We start from the raw sequence: 17,245 nt of genomic DNA, 5'->3' as shown, positions 1-17,245 counted from the left end.
TTATATGCCTATGGAGCTCATTTTCGAAAGAGGAAAATGTCCAAAAAGTGTCATATAGTACCATTTGGACGAATTTCTTCTCATAACATCCAAATCGATACCTGTTTTGCAAACGTCTATCTATGCAATTTGTCTGTAATGTATCCAGATCACAAGAAGATGTGTCGAGGCGTTTCGAAGGTGGAATTAGGGTGGGCTTAGGGTGTGCCTAACACGGATGTTTTACAGCCAGAACGGATCAAAATGAAAACGTTTAGGGCAAAAACATAAATGTTTTGCCCTAGACCTGTTTTTCTATTGAATAAGGCACAAAAAGGTGCTCTAAATGATCAGATGACCACTGGAGGGAATCAGGGTTGATACCCCTTACTCCCCTAGTGGTTACTGATCCCCTCTCACCCTTCAAAAATGTTAATAAAAATAGTACTTACCAGCCTCTGTGACAGCCTCGTATGTTATAGCCAGTTCCATTATGCATCATGCAGGTCCCTAGAGTAGTCTAGTGGTCGATGCAGTGCACTGTAAACAGGTGGACCCAGGTCCATACCTCCCCCTACCTGTTACACTTGTGGTGGAAACTGTGAGCCCACCCCCCCAAAAAAAATATCACCAGAAACTCACTGTACCCACATATAAGTGCTCTGTTCACCCATAAGGGCTATTGTAGTGGTGTACAGTTAAGGGTAGTGGGTTTTGGGTGGCTCAAGACGAGAGCAACGGTGAAATGTGTACCTGGGAGCATTGCTTTCCTGGGATATCCAGGGGACCAGTCTGCTAAAAATGCTGGTCCCTCCTACATCCCAAATGGCTTGTTTTTTACTTGTATGTTTTTTTTTCCCCAGAAATGGCCTGAAAAGATAAATGCACAGAACACAAAACCTTGTTAAAACCGTATTTTTGAAGAAGAGAGACATTTTGCGGTTTCAAAAATGGCTATATTTCCTAGTTGGATTTTGAACGTTTAGCCTAAAACATCCAAAGTCCGACTTAGACGTCATATTTAAAATGCCCCTCTAGATGTTCCACTCTGCTTATATCCTATGCTATCTATTAAGATGTTTTAATATGTACTGCACTGACATTGTAAGTTGCATACTGTGCCATAATGTGTATTGCTATTTGAATATGTTTACTACAGTAATTTTCAATTGCCTATGTTGGGCTTATTCTTGTTGTACACCTGCCTTGGGTGAATTTCTTCTAAATGACAATAAATAAATCCTATCAAAATAAATATTTTCCTGATCTTGGTAATCCTTCAGCAGCTAATCCTGATATTGGTAATCCTTAAGCAGATAGTACTGGCATGGTGACAGCACTACCTGAGTATTCAGTACCATTACCTATTTGGATAATGGTGTTGAATATACAGATTAAGTTAAACAGCATGGCTGGCTCAAAATTGACCCCACCTTGATCAAATAAATGTAACACTATAAAGAGGGTGCCAACATTTAGGTGCTAAGAACACATGTAAATGACCAGAATACCGGCATATATGCGCATGTCTGTGTGGAGATACACCCATAAATGCCAATATTTTGGCTATGCACTATTCTATAAAATTGTGCTTTCATGTGATGGTGCATAGTTTGAAGGTGGGCATACACATGAGTAGAGTGTGGGCGAGGCACATGCATATGCACATGATTTATAGAATGCTATAATGTATGTGCATTTTTAGGAATCTGGGTGCGAGCACTTCTACCACCTGTGTGAGTGGTGTAACAGGTCACACCTAAATTTTATGTGCATATCGGCACCATTTTACAGAATAGGCTCCAAATAAGTACATAAGTAATGCCATACTGGGAAAAGACCAAAGACCCATCAAGCCCAGCATCCTGTCCCCGACAGTGGCCAAACCAGGTCAAGGGCACCTGGCAGCTTCCCAAATGTACAAACATTCTATACATGTTATTCCCGAAATTGTGGATTTTTCCCAAGTCCATTTAGTAGCGATCTATGGACTTGTCCTTTAGGAAACCGTCCAAACCCTTTTAAAATTCTGCCTTAGCTAACCGCCTTCACCACATTCTCCGGCAACGAATTCCAGAGTTTAATTATGTGTTGGGTGGAGAAAACTTTTCTCCTATTTGTTTTAAATGTACTACACCGTAGTTTCATCGCATGCCCCCTAGTCCTAGTATTTTTGGAAAGCGTGAACAGACACGTCACATCCACCTGCTCCACTCCACTCATTATTTTATATACCTCTATCATGTCTCCCCTCAGCCTTCTCTTCTCCAAGCTGAAAAGCCCTAGCCTCCTTAGTCTTTCTTCATAGGGAAGTCGTCCCATCCCCGCTATCATTTTCGTTGCCCTTTGCTGCACCTTTTCCAATTCCACTATCCAGCTTATTTTCGAAAGAGAAAAACGCCCACATTCCGACCTAAATCGGGAGATGGACGTCTTTCTCTTGTGGGTGCCCAAATCGGTATAATCGAAAGCCGATTTGGGCGTTTCCAACTGCACTCCGTCGCGGGAACGCATAAAGTTGACGGGGGCGTGTTGGAGGCGTGGTAAAGGCGGGACTGGGGCGTGGTTGGCTGTGATTGGCTGACAGAAACTTGGAGGGACTTAATGGAAAGGGAAGGATGTCTAAACAACTGATTCATGTGGTGCAGTGCTTAGAGCACTGGCCTGGGAATCAGAAGGTGGCTGATTCAAATCTCCCTTTTACTATTTTTTAATTTGGATGTCCCCAACTGCACTTGCATGTTTTTTTTTTCTTCCGATTTTTGCTCTCTGCATGGGTCCGGGCAGCACCAACTAAACTAAATTTGCTCGGGGGACCTGCATACTGCTGTCATGGAGCTAGGGATGATATTTGAGGCTGGCATAGAGGCATCTCAGGGGGACCAGTACACTACCAATGCTGGCCCCTCCCATGACCAAATGCCTTGGATTTGTTCGTTTTTGAGCCGGGGCGCTTTGGTTTCGATTATCGCTGAAAAACGAAAACGCCTAGCTCAAAAAACGCCCAAATCTTATGCATTTGCCCAGCACAAACCGTATTTTCGAACCTAAAGATAAACGTCCATCTTTTTCGAAAATACGATTCGGCCCGCCCCTTCACGGACCCGTTCTCGGAGATGGACGTTTTTACAAATGGGCGTTCGCGTTCGATTATGCCCCTCCACATCTTTCTTGAGATGCGGCAACCAGAATTGGACACAATACTCAAGGTGCTGTCGCACCATGGAACGATACAACGGCATTATAACATCCTCACACCTGTTTTCTATACCTTTCCTAATAATACCCAACATTCTATTTGCTTTCCTAGCCGCAGCAGCACACTGAGCAGAAGGTTTCAATGTATTATCAACGACGACACCCAGAGTTCTTTCTTGGTCCGTAACTCCTAACGTGGAACATTGCATTACGTAGCTATAATTCGGGTTCTTTTTTCCCACATGCATCACCTTACACTTGCTCACATTAAACGTCACCTGCCATTTAGCCGCCCAGTCTCGTAAAGTCCTTCTGTAATTTTTCACAATCCTCTCGCGAATTAACGACTTTGAATAACTTTGTGTCATCAGCAAATTTAATTACCTCGCTAGTTACTCCTGTTGGATTATTTGTAGTAAATAATTAGCAGATTTTAGTACACACAGCTTCAGCTTTAGAAATGTTAATTTCTTTCTTCATCTCTCTCTCATTCACCCCTGAATAATTCACTGCTGAGTCACTTTAAAGTTGAAGTAACAAAACATCTGTTTACTCACAGTTTGTAGTTAGATTATAATCAGACAGGCTTATATATACATATTACTATACATTTGTATTATCAGCTCCTTCCATGTGCTTAGATGGTAATGGATGCTCACACCACCATAGATCCTCTCAGGTTAGGAGAGATCATGAGCTCCATGTGCTCCATGTGCTGCATGTAACCCCCACAGGAAGTTGCATAGCTGTGTGACCTCTCTAAGTAATTCACATCAGAGGTCACAGAGTAATCACAGAGAAATAATAGGTGACAGGCAATGCATGTAAAAATACAATTACATTCCAACAAACCCCTTCTCATGCATAACTGTCATGCAATTATTTATTCATACAAAGTCCAAGCTTTATACGCAGATTCACAAAATGTTCTCTGGGTAACGGTTTGGTCATGATGTCAGCTGTCATCTCACTGGTGTGACAATAGTGTAGACTGATGACCCCTTCTTTCGCCAACTCTCGCACGTTGTGGTATTTCGTTGCGATGTGCTTGGTGCGTGACTGAACCTTGTCATTCTGTGACAGTCTGATGCAGCTCTGATTATCTTCCATTATCTGGATTGGTCTCTTTTCAGCTATTCCAAAATCCAGCAAAAGTTTTTCAATCCACATCAGTTCTCTGCACGCTTCCGATACGGCCACATATTCAGCTTCTGTAGAAGACAAACTCACAATACTTTGTTTATGACTGGCCCATGAAATTTGTACATTTCCATACATAAACACATATCCACTTGTGGATTTATAATCAGAATGATCCCCTGCCCAATCTGAATCACAGTAACATATTAGTTTTGGATTACTATTGGCTGAAATCTTTAATTTACAATCAATGGTACCCTTTAAATACCTTACCATCCTTTTAACTGCAGTCCAATCTGATTTGGTAGGTGAGCTGACCCTTCTGCTCAAAATTCCTACTGCATTTGCTATATCAGCCCTGTATGTGGTAGCTAGATATAAAAGCTTACCTATGGCTGATCTATATTGGATGTTATCTGGTAAAGGTTCTCTTACTGTTTCATCCTTCAGAAAATCAGTGATCATGGGAGTGCTTACAACTTGGGCATCTTGCATACCTAAACTTTCAATAAGCTCATTTATTTTCTGCTTCTGGCTTAGAAGATAAGAACCATCATTTTGTTTCTCAATTTCTATACCAAGATAGTATGACACATTACCAAGTTCTTTTATCTCAACATTGAGGTTTAAACACTTTACAATGTCCTTGTACTCTTGCTCACTTTTGCTTGCAATGAGCAGATCATCAACAAAATAAAATGTATGCATATTGTCCATTTGTGCACCTAGTGTACAAACATTTATCTGCTTCACCTTGCTTAAATCCTAAATTTGTCAATATTTCATGCAATTTATCATTCCAACATTTTGCACTTTGCTTTAATCCATAAAGACCTTTGTTTAATTTACACACTAGCTGTCTTTGTTTTGTATTTATGAAACCTGTTGGTTGTTCCATGTACAAGTCTTCAGTTATTTCTCCATGAAGAAATGCTGTTTTCACATCAATGTGGTTGACTTGCATGCCTTTTGAGACTGCAATGCTCAGAAGTGTTCTTATTGTCGTGTGTTTCACTACAGGTGCAAACACTTCATCAAAATCTTCTCCATATTTTTGAAGATATCCCTTTGCCACTAATCTGGCTTTATACCTTTCCACTTTTCCTTGTGCATTCCTTTTTAACTTGAATACCCATTTGCATCCTATAGCTTTCTTGCCAGGAGGTAATTTTGTAAGAATCCAAGTATTATTTTTATCCAATGCATCAATTTCTTCTTGTGCAGCTTTATGCCATTCAGCAGCTTCTTCTGCTGGCATTTTCTCAATCTCATCCCATGTTAAGGGCTCTTGAGCTTCTGCTGACTTTGTTAGGTAAGACAGTCTTGGGGGTGGAACTCCTTTGTTTTCCCTGGATGAGCGTCTGACAACAGGTTGGTCTGACCTTTCCGCATCCTCTAAATCTGAGAGTCCTTCTCCAATTGATTCCCCTTCTCCAACTGTACTGTCTTCTTCAATGATCCTTTCTGTGTCTGTTTCCTCTGCCTGTTCCTCGTTAGATACAGATGAGTTGCTTTCAGACATCTGCCTTGGTATGGCATTTATATACACTGGCATGTCTATTATGGTTCTAGTTTCATATTCTGGATGATAAGGCTCATCTGGGATAATCCAGCCTTTATCAACCCTTTTGTTTTCATCAAAATATGTAACATGTCTTATGCCAACAATGCCAGTTTTCAGATTCAAAATTCTATATCCTTTGTGTCCTGGAGCATAGCCAACTAAAATGCCCCTTTCTGTTGTGGAATCCAGCTTATGCCTTCTTTGCTTTGGTATATGAGCATATGCTGTACTTCCAAATGTTCTTATGTGTGACAGGTTTGGCTTCCTACTATGCCATGTCTCATGTGGTGTGCGCTCAGCGCCTTTAGTTGGCATTCTGTTTTGTAGGTACACTGCTGTGAGAATGGCTTCCCCCCATAGTCTTTTAGGGAGATTGCTATCTGACAGCATACATCTGGTCATTTCCACAAGTGACCTAAATTTTCTCTCTGCAACAGAATTTGCTCTGGTGTATAAGCTACTGTTGTGATATGCTGAATGCCTTCTTGTTCTAGAAATGTGCGCATGCTTTGTGAAGTGAACTCACCACCATTGTCGGTCTGAAGAACCTTTGGTTTTCTTTCAAATTTATTGCTCACCATGGCTACGTATTTCTTCAGCATGTCTGTGACTTGACTTTTTTCTTTCAGCAAATAGGCCACACAATATCTAGAGAAATCATCCAAGAATATTAGCACAAATCTGTTATTTCCCAATGATGGGATATTAAACGGTCCACATAAGTCACTGTGTATTAAGTCCAGCACTTTATTACTCCTATTTCCTGTGTATGCAGGAAATGAGGGTCTCACACCTTTTTGAGTAACACAGTCTATGCATTTCTCCATTTTACCAGCATCTGCACTTATCTGAATGCCGGTGGCTAGTTGCTTACTGTAAAGATCCTGGATCACCTTAGAATCACGATGTCCCAGGCGGCGGTGCCAGATTTCCAGACTACATTTACCATCATTCTTCCTTACTTGCGCCATATGTGAGGCTTCACCTGAAATGCTCAGTTTATAAACATCATTATGCATAAAAGCTTCAGCATACACTTCATCATTTTTAGAGATTGTGCACTTACTGTTTTCAAAATGAATCACAAATCCCTTCTTATCTAATGTAGATACACTAAGCATATTGCAAACTGCTTGGGGAATATACAAGACATCACTTACAGGAATTTCTTTAACTTCATTAGACACTTTGCATTTTAAGAATCCAATACCTTTTGCTTGGATCTTAGCAGTCCCTGCGTTTGCAGTTTTAAGAATACCTTCCTCTGGACACATTTCCTGAAAGAAATCTTTACAATTGGTTAAATGGCATGTGCTCCCCGAATCCAAAATCCAAGTACTTTCATTTGAATTATTATTTACCATAGTCAAAGATTTTTCTGCCATTAGATAACCCTTGTGTTTATCTTTGTCCTTCATACATTTCCTGGTTTGAAAATTCTTTAGTTCCATTGGCTTAGGTGAGCTAGAGGGAGTGTTTTGTGTTTCCTTACACCATTTAGATACATGTCCCTCCTTTCCACATGAGTAGCAAATCAGCTTGCCCTTGGGTGGAGTTTTCCCATAGCTCCGCCTTCCTCTGTTCTTTGCCAAGAAATTTGTTTCATTTCTCTCTGACTGACTTTGAGAACACATCTCCTCAGAATCATTTATTATGCATTCCTGCCTTAGTTTTGATGTTGCCTGTTCAAAAGATTGCCCTTCAATGGCCTCATTTACAGACCTAAAAACATCAAACTTCTTTGATAGTGAGGTAAAAAGAAATGCTCTTTTCAATGCATCACACATGGGAATTCCAGAAAGTTCTAACTTTTGAAATGAAGACATAAGATGCATAATGTGATCATTACATTTACTTTTATCCCTTAATTTGGTTTCATTCAACTCTGCCAGCCAAATTGGTTGCTGCTTTGCATATGTAGTTGCATACATAGTTCTCAGTTTATATAAAATGTCCTTTGGTGTATCTTTTCCCTCCACTAATATGGCTTGTTTCTCTGAGAGAGCTTCCAAAAGCATGCACTTCACATAATAGTTTGCATTGTCCCATTCAGCCATATTTTCAGCTGTTCTGTCTTGGTCTAAGCATATATTTAATCTTTTTGCTCCAAGGAGACATATGAATCTTAGTTCCCACTGCCGATAATTAAACTCAGTTAATTTAGGCACCTTGAGAGAGTAGAACAATGGTGAATTTCTTCCCTCAGCCATTTTCTTAGCCTTCTGTCTGCTGTGTGGGGGGAGAGAGAGACAGACTGAATCTTTCCTTTAAAACTTAAGAGAAAAATGTGGCCTTTTTTTCTGCCTGGTAATATTTCTCTTCTTTTTCAATTCCTGGCCCCTGGGCCCATAACCCTTTTGTTGGATTATTTGTAGTAAATAATTAGCAGATTTTAGTACACACAGCTTCAGCTTTAGAAATGTTAATTTCTTTCTTCATCTCTCTCTCATTCACCCCTGAATAATTCACTGCTGAGTCACTTTAAAGTTGAAGTAACAAAACATCTGTTTACTCACAGTTTGTAGTTAGATTATAATCAGACAGGCTTATATATACATATTACTATACATTTGTATTATCAGCTCCTTCCATGTGCTTAGATGGTAATGGATGCTCACACCACCATAGATCCTCTCAGGTTAGGAGAGATCATGAGCTCCATGTGCTCCATGTGCTGCATGTAACCCCCACAGGAAGTTGCATAGCTGTGTGACCTCTCTAAGTAATTCACATCAGAGGTCACAGAGTAAACACAGAGAAATAATAGGTGACAGGCAATGCATGTAAAAATACAATTACATTCCAACAACTCCCATCTCTAAATCATTTATAAATATATTAAAGAGTAGCGGTCCCAGCACTGACCCCTGAGGAACCCCACTAACTACCCTTCTCCATTGTGAATACTGCCCATTTAACCCCACTCTCTGTTTCCTATCCTTCAACCAGTTATTAATCCACAATAGGACATTACCTCCTATCCCATGACCCTCCAATTTCCTCTGTAGCCTTTCATGAGGCACTTTGTGAAACCCCTTTTGAAAATCCAGATACACAATATCAACCGGCTCCCCTTTGTCCACGTTTGTTTACTCCTTCAGAGAACTGAAGTAAATTGGTCAGGCAAGATTTCCCCACACTAAAGCCGTGCTGACTTGGTCTCAGTAATCCATGTCCTCGGATGTGCTCTGTAATATTGTTTTTAATAATAGCCTCTACCATTTTCCCAGGCACCGACGTCAGACTCACCGGTCTATAATTTCCCGGATCTCCCCTGGAACCTTTTTAAAAAATCGGCGTTACATTGGCCACTGTCCACTCTGGTACCATGCTCGATTGAAGGATAAATTGCATATCACTAACAGTAGCTCCGCAAGTTCATTTTTCAGTTCTATCAGTACTCTAAAATGAATACCATCCGGTCCAGGAGATTTGCTACTCTTCAGTTTGCCGAACTGCCCCATTACGTCCTCCAGGTTTACCGTGAATTCAGTAAGTTTCTCCGACTCGTCCGCTTGAAATACCATTTCCGACACCGGTATCCCACCCAAATCTTCCTCGGTGAAGACCGAAGCAAAGAATTCATTTGATCTCTCCGCTATGTCTTTGTCTTCCTTGATCGCCCCTTTTACCCCTCGGTCATCCAGCGGCCCAACCGATTCTTTTGCCGGCTTCCTATACTGAAAAAATTTTACTATGTTTTTTTGCCTCTACTGCTATCTTTTTTTCGTAATCCCTCTTGGCCTTCTTTATCTGCGCCTTGCATTTGCTTTGACACTCCTTATGCTTCTTCTTGTTATTTTCAGACGGTTCCTTCTTCCATTTTCTGAAGGCATTTCTTTTAGCCCTAATAGCTTCCTTCACCTCACTTTTTAACCACGCCGGCTGTCTTTTGGACTTCCGTCTTTCTTTTCTAATTCGCGGAATATGTTTGGCCTGGGCATCCACTCCTGTTGTACAGTTTTTACCCTCTCAGTTGCCCTTCTAAGTTTTTTCTTTGCCGTTCTTCTCATTTTATCATAGTCTCCTTTTTTAAAGTTAAACGCTAACGTATTTGACTTCCTGTGTATAGTTACTTCAAGGTTGATATCAAAACTAATCATATTATGATCACTGTTATCAAGCGGCCCCAGTACCATAATGTTCCCCACCAGATAATGCGCTCCACTAAGGACCAAGTCTAGAATTTTTCCTTCTCTCGTTGGCTCCTGCACCAGCTGCTCCATAAAGCTGTCCTTGATTTCATCAAGGAATTTTATCTCTCTAGCGTGTCCCGATGTCACGTTTGCCCAGTCTATATTTGGGTAATTGAAGTCACCCATTATTATCGCATTGCCCATTTTGTTTGCATCTCTGATTCCTTTTATCATTTCTGCGTCCTCCTGCTCATCCTGGCGAGGCGGACGGTAGTACACTCCTATCACCGTCCTTTTCCCTTTTCCACATGGAATTTCAACCCACAAAGATTCAAGGGTGTGATTTGTGTCCTGCTGAATTTGTAATCTATCTGAGTCAAGGCTCTCATTAATATATAATGCTACCCCTCCACCAGTCCGGTCCACCCTATCACTACGATATACTTTGTACCCCGGTATGACAGTGTCCCACTGGTTATCCTCCTTCCACCAGGTCTCAGTAATGCCTATTATATCCAATTTTTCATTTAGTGCAATATATTCCAACTCTCCCATCTTATTTCTTAGACTCCTAGCATTTGCATATAAACATTTAAGAGTATGTTTGTTGTTCCTATTTGCATGATGCTTAGTGCTTGATACTATTGATTTCCCATCTTTTGTCTGATCTTTAGTTGTATTTAAAGGCACCTGGCCTACCACTGTCTCTTGTGCAACCTCACTATCCAGAAACCCTACCTTCCATGTCTGTGAGGTATCCTTGCAAGATACCTTATCTCGAACCATGCGCTGTTGTGCGACTGTCGGCCTTTCCCCCATATCTAGTTTAAAAGCTGCTCTATCTCTTTTTTGAATGCTGACGCCAGCAGCCTGGTCCCACCCTGGTTAAGATTGAGCCCATCGTTTCGGAATAGGCTCCCCCTTCCCCAGAATGTTGCCCAGCTCCTAACAAATCTAAAACCCTCCTCCCTGCACCATCGTGTCATCCACGCATTGAGACTCCGGAGCTCTGCCTGCCTCTTGGGCCCAGCGCATGGAATGGGTAGTATTTCAGAAAATGCCACCCTAGAGGATCTGGATTTGAGCTTTCTTCCTAAAAGCCTAAATTTGGCTTCCAGCACCTCTCTCCCACATTTTCCTACGTCATTGGTACCCACATGTACCAAGCCAGCCGGCTCCTCCCCAGCACTATCTAAAATCCTATCTAGGTGCCGCGTGAGGTCCGCCACCTTCCCACCAGGCAGGCAAGTCACCAGGCTATCCTCCCGTCCACCAGCCATCCAGCTATCTACATTCCTAATGATTGAATCACCAAGTAGGACAGCTGTTCTAACCTTTTCCTCCCAGTCAGCCATTGGAGATTTATCCTCGGTGCGAGAGGGTAGTACATCTTCTGGTGGGTAGGTCCTGGCTACAGGAGTACTTCCTACTTCACCTTCTGGGAGACCTCCCTCCTCCAAGGTAGAACAGAGGCTACTTGACTGGAGGTAGGATCTCTCTACAACATCCCTGTAGGTCTCCTCTATGTATTTCTCTATCTCCCTAAAATAGGTACCCATTTATAGAATTTCCCTCTTACTGTTCATCTTTGAAATAAAGTTTGTTCAAAGATTTGTTGTGGGACCTGCATCTTTTCATTTCTAATATGTTTTCATAGCATTTTCCTTCGCTTTCTACTTTCCTTACTATTTACTACTATTTAGCATTTCTATAGCGCTACAAGGCATACGCAGCGCTCATTTCCTTCTCCTCTTTCATTTAATTCATCTCATTCTTCCCCTCCCATGGGAGCAGTTGTTTTGACAATCATCTCTTCGTTGTCTTCTTTCCCCCTCTGCTTTATTGGTTCCCTTGTTCTTCGTGTCTTCTTTTCATTTTCCTTCTCTGACGACAATTCATTCTCTTGACTAGAAGAAACTGAATGTGACTGTAGCTTACTTAAACGTGAGATGGGACAATCAACATTAAAAAAATATTTATGTCTGTTTTTGTTCATGATGTTTCTTCTGGGTTTTTTTTTTTGTACTCCTACAGTTGCTTAGAGGAGTTACTATTGCAAGTGGAGGTGTTCTGCCTAGAATTCACCCTGAGCTGCTAGCCAAAAAACGTGGTGCCCGAGGCAAAGGGGACACTCTTCTGTCCACAGCTGTGGAGAAGAAGAAGGGAAAATCCCTGACACCCAAGAAGCCATCAAAGAAAGGAAAATCTGGCAAATCAAAGGCAATCAAAAAGGTAAGCAGGAGTTAGAAAAAGAATTTCGGGGCAAGATGAGAATGATGTGGTAAACAGCACAACGTAAATAATGTTAGTTTAGTACTAAGAGAGAATGCATTCAGTGTGTGCAAAAAGACTCTGCTTGAATGATGACCAAATGACCTCTGTCATTTCCTGCCACTTTTTAGCAGTTGGTGCAGAAGTGTAAGCATACTGGCATACTTACAGAAGACCACAAAGGAAGAGAGGAATAACAGTTACACTAACAGTAAAAAGTGGTGGGAACTGAAATTGTATTCTTATAGAGGATATATCTTTGTTTTCAAGCCAGCAAAAGTTACACATCATCTCTTCCCTTGTTTGTTCCCTCTCCAAATTAATCTTACTCTTAATGATTCATTCAGATACAACACCAATTTTTTGCTGTGGTGTAAAACACAATTTAATTGGCATTGACTGTCAATTGTGGGACTTTTCACACAACTGTTTACCATAGCAGTAGTTACTTGGTCAAATTGGATTTTAGTCTAAAACTTCCTTTACATTTGAACTAATGATGTACAATGAAAAAAAGGAAAAGAAGAAAATGAGATCTAACATTTAAGAACATGTAGGTATAGAAAAATCTTGGATGCAGGGGTATAGTTACCATTGAGTGAGCTTGCAAATAGCCCAGGGTCGTCCGTTGGTAGAAGCTACCTGCTGTTGGACTAGTGCCCTAAACTCAGGCTCCCTTCTCTTTGATCTCACAGTCCAGCATCTCTCTGTTTCCGTCCCTTCCTCCAACCTCCTTCAGGCTCACTGTGGTCAGTGGCAGTGGTGAAAACAGGCTGCTTCCAGCTGGTGGGGCCCTCTCAGGACCGGTCTTAGGCAGGGGTTGTTGCACAGGACCTTGCGTTCCCAGGGGCCCTGTGGCAGCCTTAGCATCTCCCTCCTGGTCCCTGCTTCAGCCATCATTGCCATCTCTTGTTCTCAATATAACCGCCTTGGTCAGCTCTCTCTTACTCCCTTTCAGTTCCCTGCAGTGCTGCCTTCTACAGTCTGGGCCTCTGGCAGCATCAGTGAGGTAAGCACACTGCCTTCGGTGGCCCAGAAGCTTTCTTTCTGCTGCAATTTCCTGTCCTGCATAAGCGGAATGCTGCAACAGAGGGAGGGCTTCTGGGGCCGCCGAAGGCAGTGTGCCTATCTCACTGACACTGCCAGCGGCCTGGAAAATTGAAGAAGGCAGCGGTGCTGTGAGCCAGAACTAAGGGGTGGGTTGGAGAGAGCTGAAGGCGGTTAGATTGAGACAGCTGCTGAAGCCCATGAGGTGGTCTCCTTTTCCCTCTCCTCTGCGCAACCCTTATCCCCTTACTCAAAAAAAGCAAGCAAATCTAAGAGCTGCTCTATCCATGTTGTCTTTCTTTATTGTTCAATTTCAAATGTAGTCAATCCTATACAAACACAAAACTAGAATTGGATGTATTGGAACTATGTCTAATATACTAGTAATGTACCATAAATCAATAATAATAAATGTGATTTATATCTATATGTTATTTATATTGCTTGAAGAGAGTTCAGCTTGTTATCAGTGAGACTAGCAGCTAAAAACGGCTCACTTTTCATCTCTATACATCATTTCATACTCTCTTTATTTCAAGCCTCTTTTTGTGTGTAAATAACATTCTCCGAGGACAAGCAGGCTGCTTGTTCTCACGACTGGGTGACGTCCACGGCAGCCCCCACCAACCGGAACAAAATTTTGCGGGCGGTCCCGCACGCAGGGCACACCCACCGCGCATGTGCGGCCCTCTTCCCGCCCGTGCGTGACTGTTCCCGCTCAGTCTTTTCTTTTCCGCGCCTGGAGAGAGACGTGTTCGTCTCTCTCTCTGTCAGCCCCGGAAACCGGATCGCGTTGTTCGCGAATCGTCGTTTATTTTCGTTGCCGCGTTCTCTCTTTAGTTTTTTCTTCAAAAAAAAAAAAAAAACGCGCGGTACTTGTTTTCCCTCGTCTTTTAGCGGGGGTGTCGCGTTGCGGCCTTGTGGCCGCGCGGTCGATTTCTTTTCGAGGTGTGATTTTACCGCCACCATCGACGACTTTGATTTCGCCGACGCGATTTTTCCATCGATGTCCTCGAAGGTCCCAAGTGGATTTAAGAAGTGTGGTCGGTGCGGCCGGCCTACCTCGCAGACCGACACTCACGCTTGGTGCCTCCAGTGCCTCGGGCCGGGTCTTTTTGGAACTTGCGCCGTCGACCTCGACGGCATCGGTATCGACGGCCGGTTCTTCGGTACCGGTATCGATGTCCGCGAAATCGGCACCGATGGCATCGACCCCAGGAGCACAGGTCCCGTCGGCCCGCCGGTCCTCCGGTGACGGCAGGGGTGAGAGGCCGCATGGGCAATCGGCCCCGGTCACTCCCTCTACCCAGGGCCCTTGGGACCGAACCCTGTCGGACCCGGTCCCTCGAGGCCGAGGGGGATCGACCTCCTCCATCCCACCTAGCGCCGATGACGGGCATCGCAAGAAAACAAAGAAGCACCGTCATCGGTCGCCATCGATGCATCCGGGCGCCGGAGAGGAGTGGACGCCGAGAAAGCGTCGAAAGGAGAGGTCCCCCTCTGTAGTAGAGGTACCGCCGCGTCAGGGTCCCAGCACTTCGGTGCAGTCTCCTGGACCCGAGCAGCTTCCGGCACCGACGCCTCTACCGGCCCCCCCCCCCCCCCCCCGTCTTTCCCGGCAGCGGGCCTGGACGAGTGCCTCCGAGCCATCCTTCCGGGGATCCTGGAAGGGCTGATGCGCCAGACTGTGCCGGCGCCGTGGGTGCTTGCGCCCTCGGCGCCGTTGACTGTGGCGCCGGCGAGCTCTAGCCCGGTGCCGAGGCCTTCGACGCCGCTTGCGGCGCTGGTCTCGACCGCCACGCAGGTGGAGTCCCCGTCGATGGAGGGAGCTTCATCCCCGCCGGCACGGGAGTCCACCTCTCGACGACACCACCGAGGCCTTGGTGCCTCGACGTCGAGCCGGGCCCGGTTGAGGACTCAGCTGCACGAGCTTATGTCCGACACCGAGGAAGAGGCCTCGTGGGGGGAGGAGGAGGACCCCAGATATTTCTCCTCAGAGGAGTCTGTGGGCCTTCCCTCCGACCCCACGCCATCACCAGAGAGAAAGCTCTCGCCTCCTGAGAGCCTCTCCTTTGCCTCCTTCGTCAGGGACATGTCTATATGCATTCCCTTCCCCGTGGTCTCTGTGGATGAGCCGAGGGCTGAGATGCTCGAGGTCCTCGATTATCCATCACCACCTAGAGAGTCCTCCACGGTACCGTTGCACAATGTCCTCAAGGAGACACTGCTTTGGAACTGGCTGAGACCATTATCTAATCCCACCATTCCCAAGAAAGCAGAGTCCCAATACAGAATCAACTCGGACCCAGAGTTGATGCGGCCCCAATTGCCTCATGACTCGGCGGTCGTGGACTCTGCTCTCATGAGGGCACGGAGTTCGAGGGATACCTCCTCGGCGCCCCCGGGGCGGGAGTCTCGCACTCTGGACTCGTTTGGGAGGAAGGCCTACCAATGTTCCATGCTCGTGACCCGCATCCAATCTTACCAGCTCTACACGAGCATCCACATGCGGAATAATGTGAAGCAACTGGCGGACCTGGTTGACTAGCTCCCGTCGGAGCAGTCCAGGCCTTTTCAGGAGGTGGTCAGGCAGCTGAAGGCGTGCAGAAAGTTCCTGTCCAGGGGTATATATGACACCTGTGACGTGGCATCTCGTGCTGCGGCCCAAGGTATAGTGATGCGCAGGCTCTCATGGCTGCGTGCCTCTGACCTGGACAACCGCACCCAGCAGAGACTGGCCGACGTCCCTTGCCGGGGGGGGATATTATTTTTGGTGAGAAGGTCGAGCAGCTGGTGGACCAACTGCATCAGCGGGAAACCGCCCTCGACAAGCTCTCCCACCGGGCGCCTTCAGCATCCACCTCAGCAGGTGGACGTTTTTCCCGGGCCCGGCAGGCTGCGCCCTATGCTTTTCCCAAGCGTAGGTACACCCAGCCGGCCCGAAGGCCTCGTCAGGCACAGGGATAGTCCCAGCGCGCTCGTTCGCGTCAACAGCGTGCGCCTAAGCAGCCCCCTGCGCCTCCACAGCAAAAGCCGGGGACGGGCTTTTGACTTGATCCATGGGAACATAGCCGCCCTCAAAGTGTCCGTACCGGACGATCTGCCGGTCGGAGGGAGGTTAAAATTTTTTCACCAAAGGTGGCCTCTCATAACCTCCGACCAGTGGGTTCTCCAAATAATGCGGTGCGGATACGCCCTGAATTTGGCCTCCCTGCCACCAAATTGTCCTCCAGGAGCTCAATCCTTCAGCTCCCATCACAAGCAGGTACTTGCAGAGGAACTCTCCGCCCTTCTCAGCGCCAATGCGGTCGAGCCCGTACTACCCGGGCAGGAAGGGCAGGGATTCTATTCCAGGTACTTCCTTGTGGAAAAGAAAACAGGGGGGATGCGTCCCATCCTAGACCTGAGAGGCCTGAACAATTTCCTGGTCAAAGAAAAGTTCAGGATGCTTTCCTTGGGCACCCTTCTGCCAATGATTCAGAAAAACGATTGGCTATGTTCCCTGGATTTAAAGGACGCATATACTCACATCTCGATACTGCCAGCTCACAGACAGTATCTCAGATTCCGCCTGGGAACACGGCACTTTCAGTATTGTGTGCTGCCCTTTGGGCTCGCCTCTGCCCCACGGGTGTTTACAAAGTGCCTCGTGGTGGTAGCGGCGTATCTACGCAGGCTGGGAGTGCACGTGTTCCCATATCTCGACGATTGGCTGGTCAAGAACACCTCGGAGGCAGGAGCTCTCCGGTCCATGCAGTGCACTATTCACCTCCTGGAGCTGCTGGGGTTTGTGATAAATTACCCAAAGTCCCATCTCCAGCCAGCCCAGTCTCTGGAATTCATAGGAGCTCTGCTGAATACTCAGACAGCTCAGGCCTTCCTTCCCGAAGCGAGGGCCAACAACCTCCTG

At 45.1% G+C, this 17,245-nt stretch overlaps 1 protein-coding gene across 2 annotated transcripts in view; it reads left to right on the top strand.

Moving 5' to 3' along the window:
- Positions 1–17,245, top strand: part of LOC115470394 (core histone macro-H2A.2) — a 184,442-nt gene that overhangs the window by 57,995 nt on the left and 109,202 nt on the right. For both annotated transcript variants that reach the window (XM_030203527.1, XM_030203526.1), the window contains exon 4: positions 12,052–12,249. In XM_030203527.1, coding sequence (XP_030059387.1) covers positions 12,052–12,249 — 198 coding nt within the window. The remainder of the gene's footprint in view (positions 1–12,051; positions 12,250–17,245) is intronic.

Source organism: Microcaecilia unicolor, chromosome 5 (assembly GCF_901765095.1).
Source record: "Microcaecilia unicolor chromosome 5, aMicUni1.1, whole genome shotgun sequence".
NCBI classification, from domain to species: Eukaryota; Metazoa; Chordata; class Amphibia; order Gymnophiona; family Siphonopidae; genus Microcaecilia; species Microcaecilia unicolor.
This window is presented reverse-complemented; position numbering and strand designations above follow the sequence as displayed.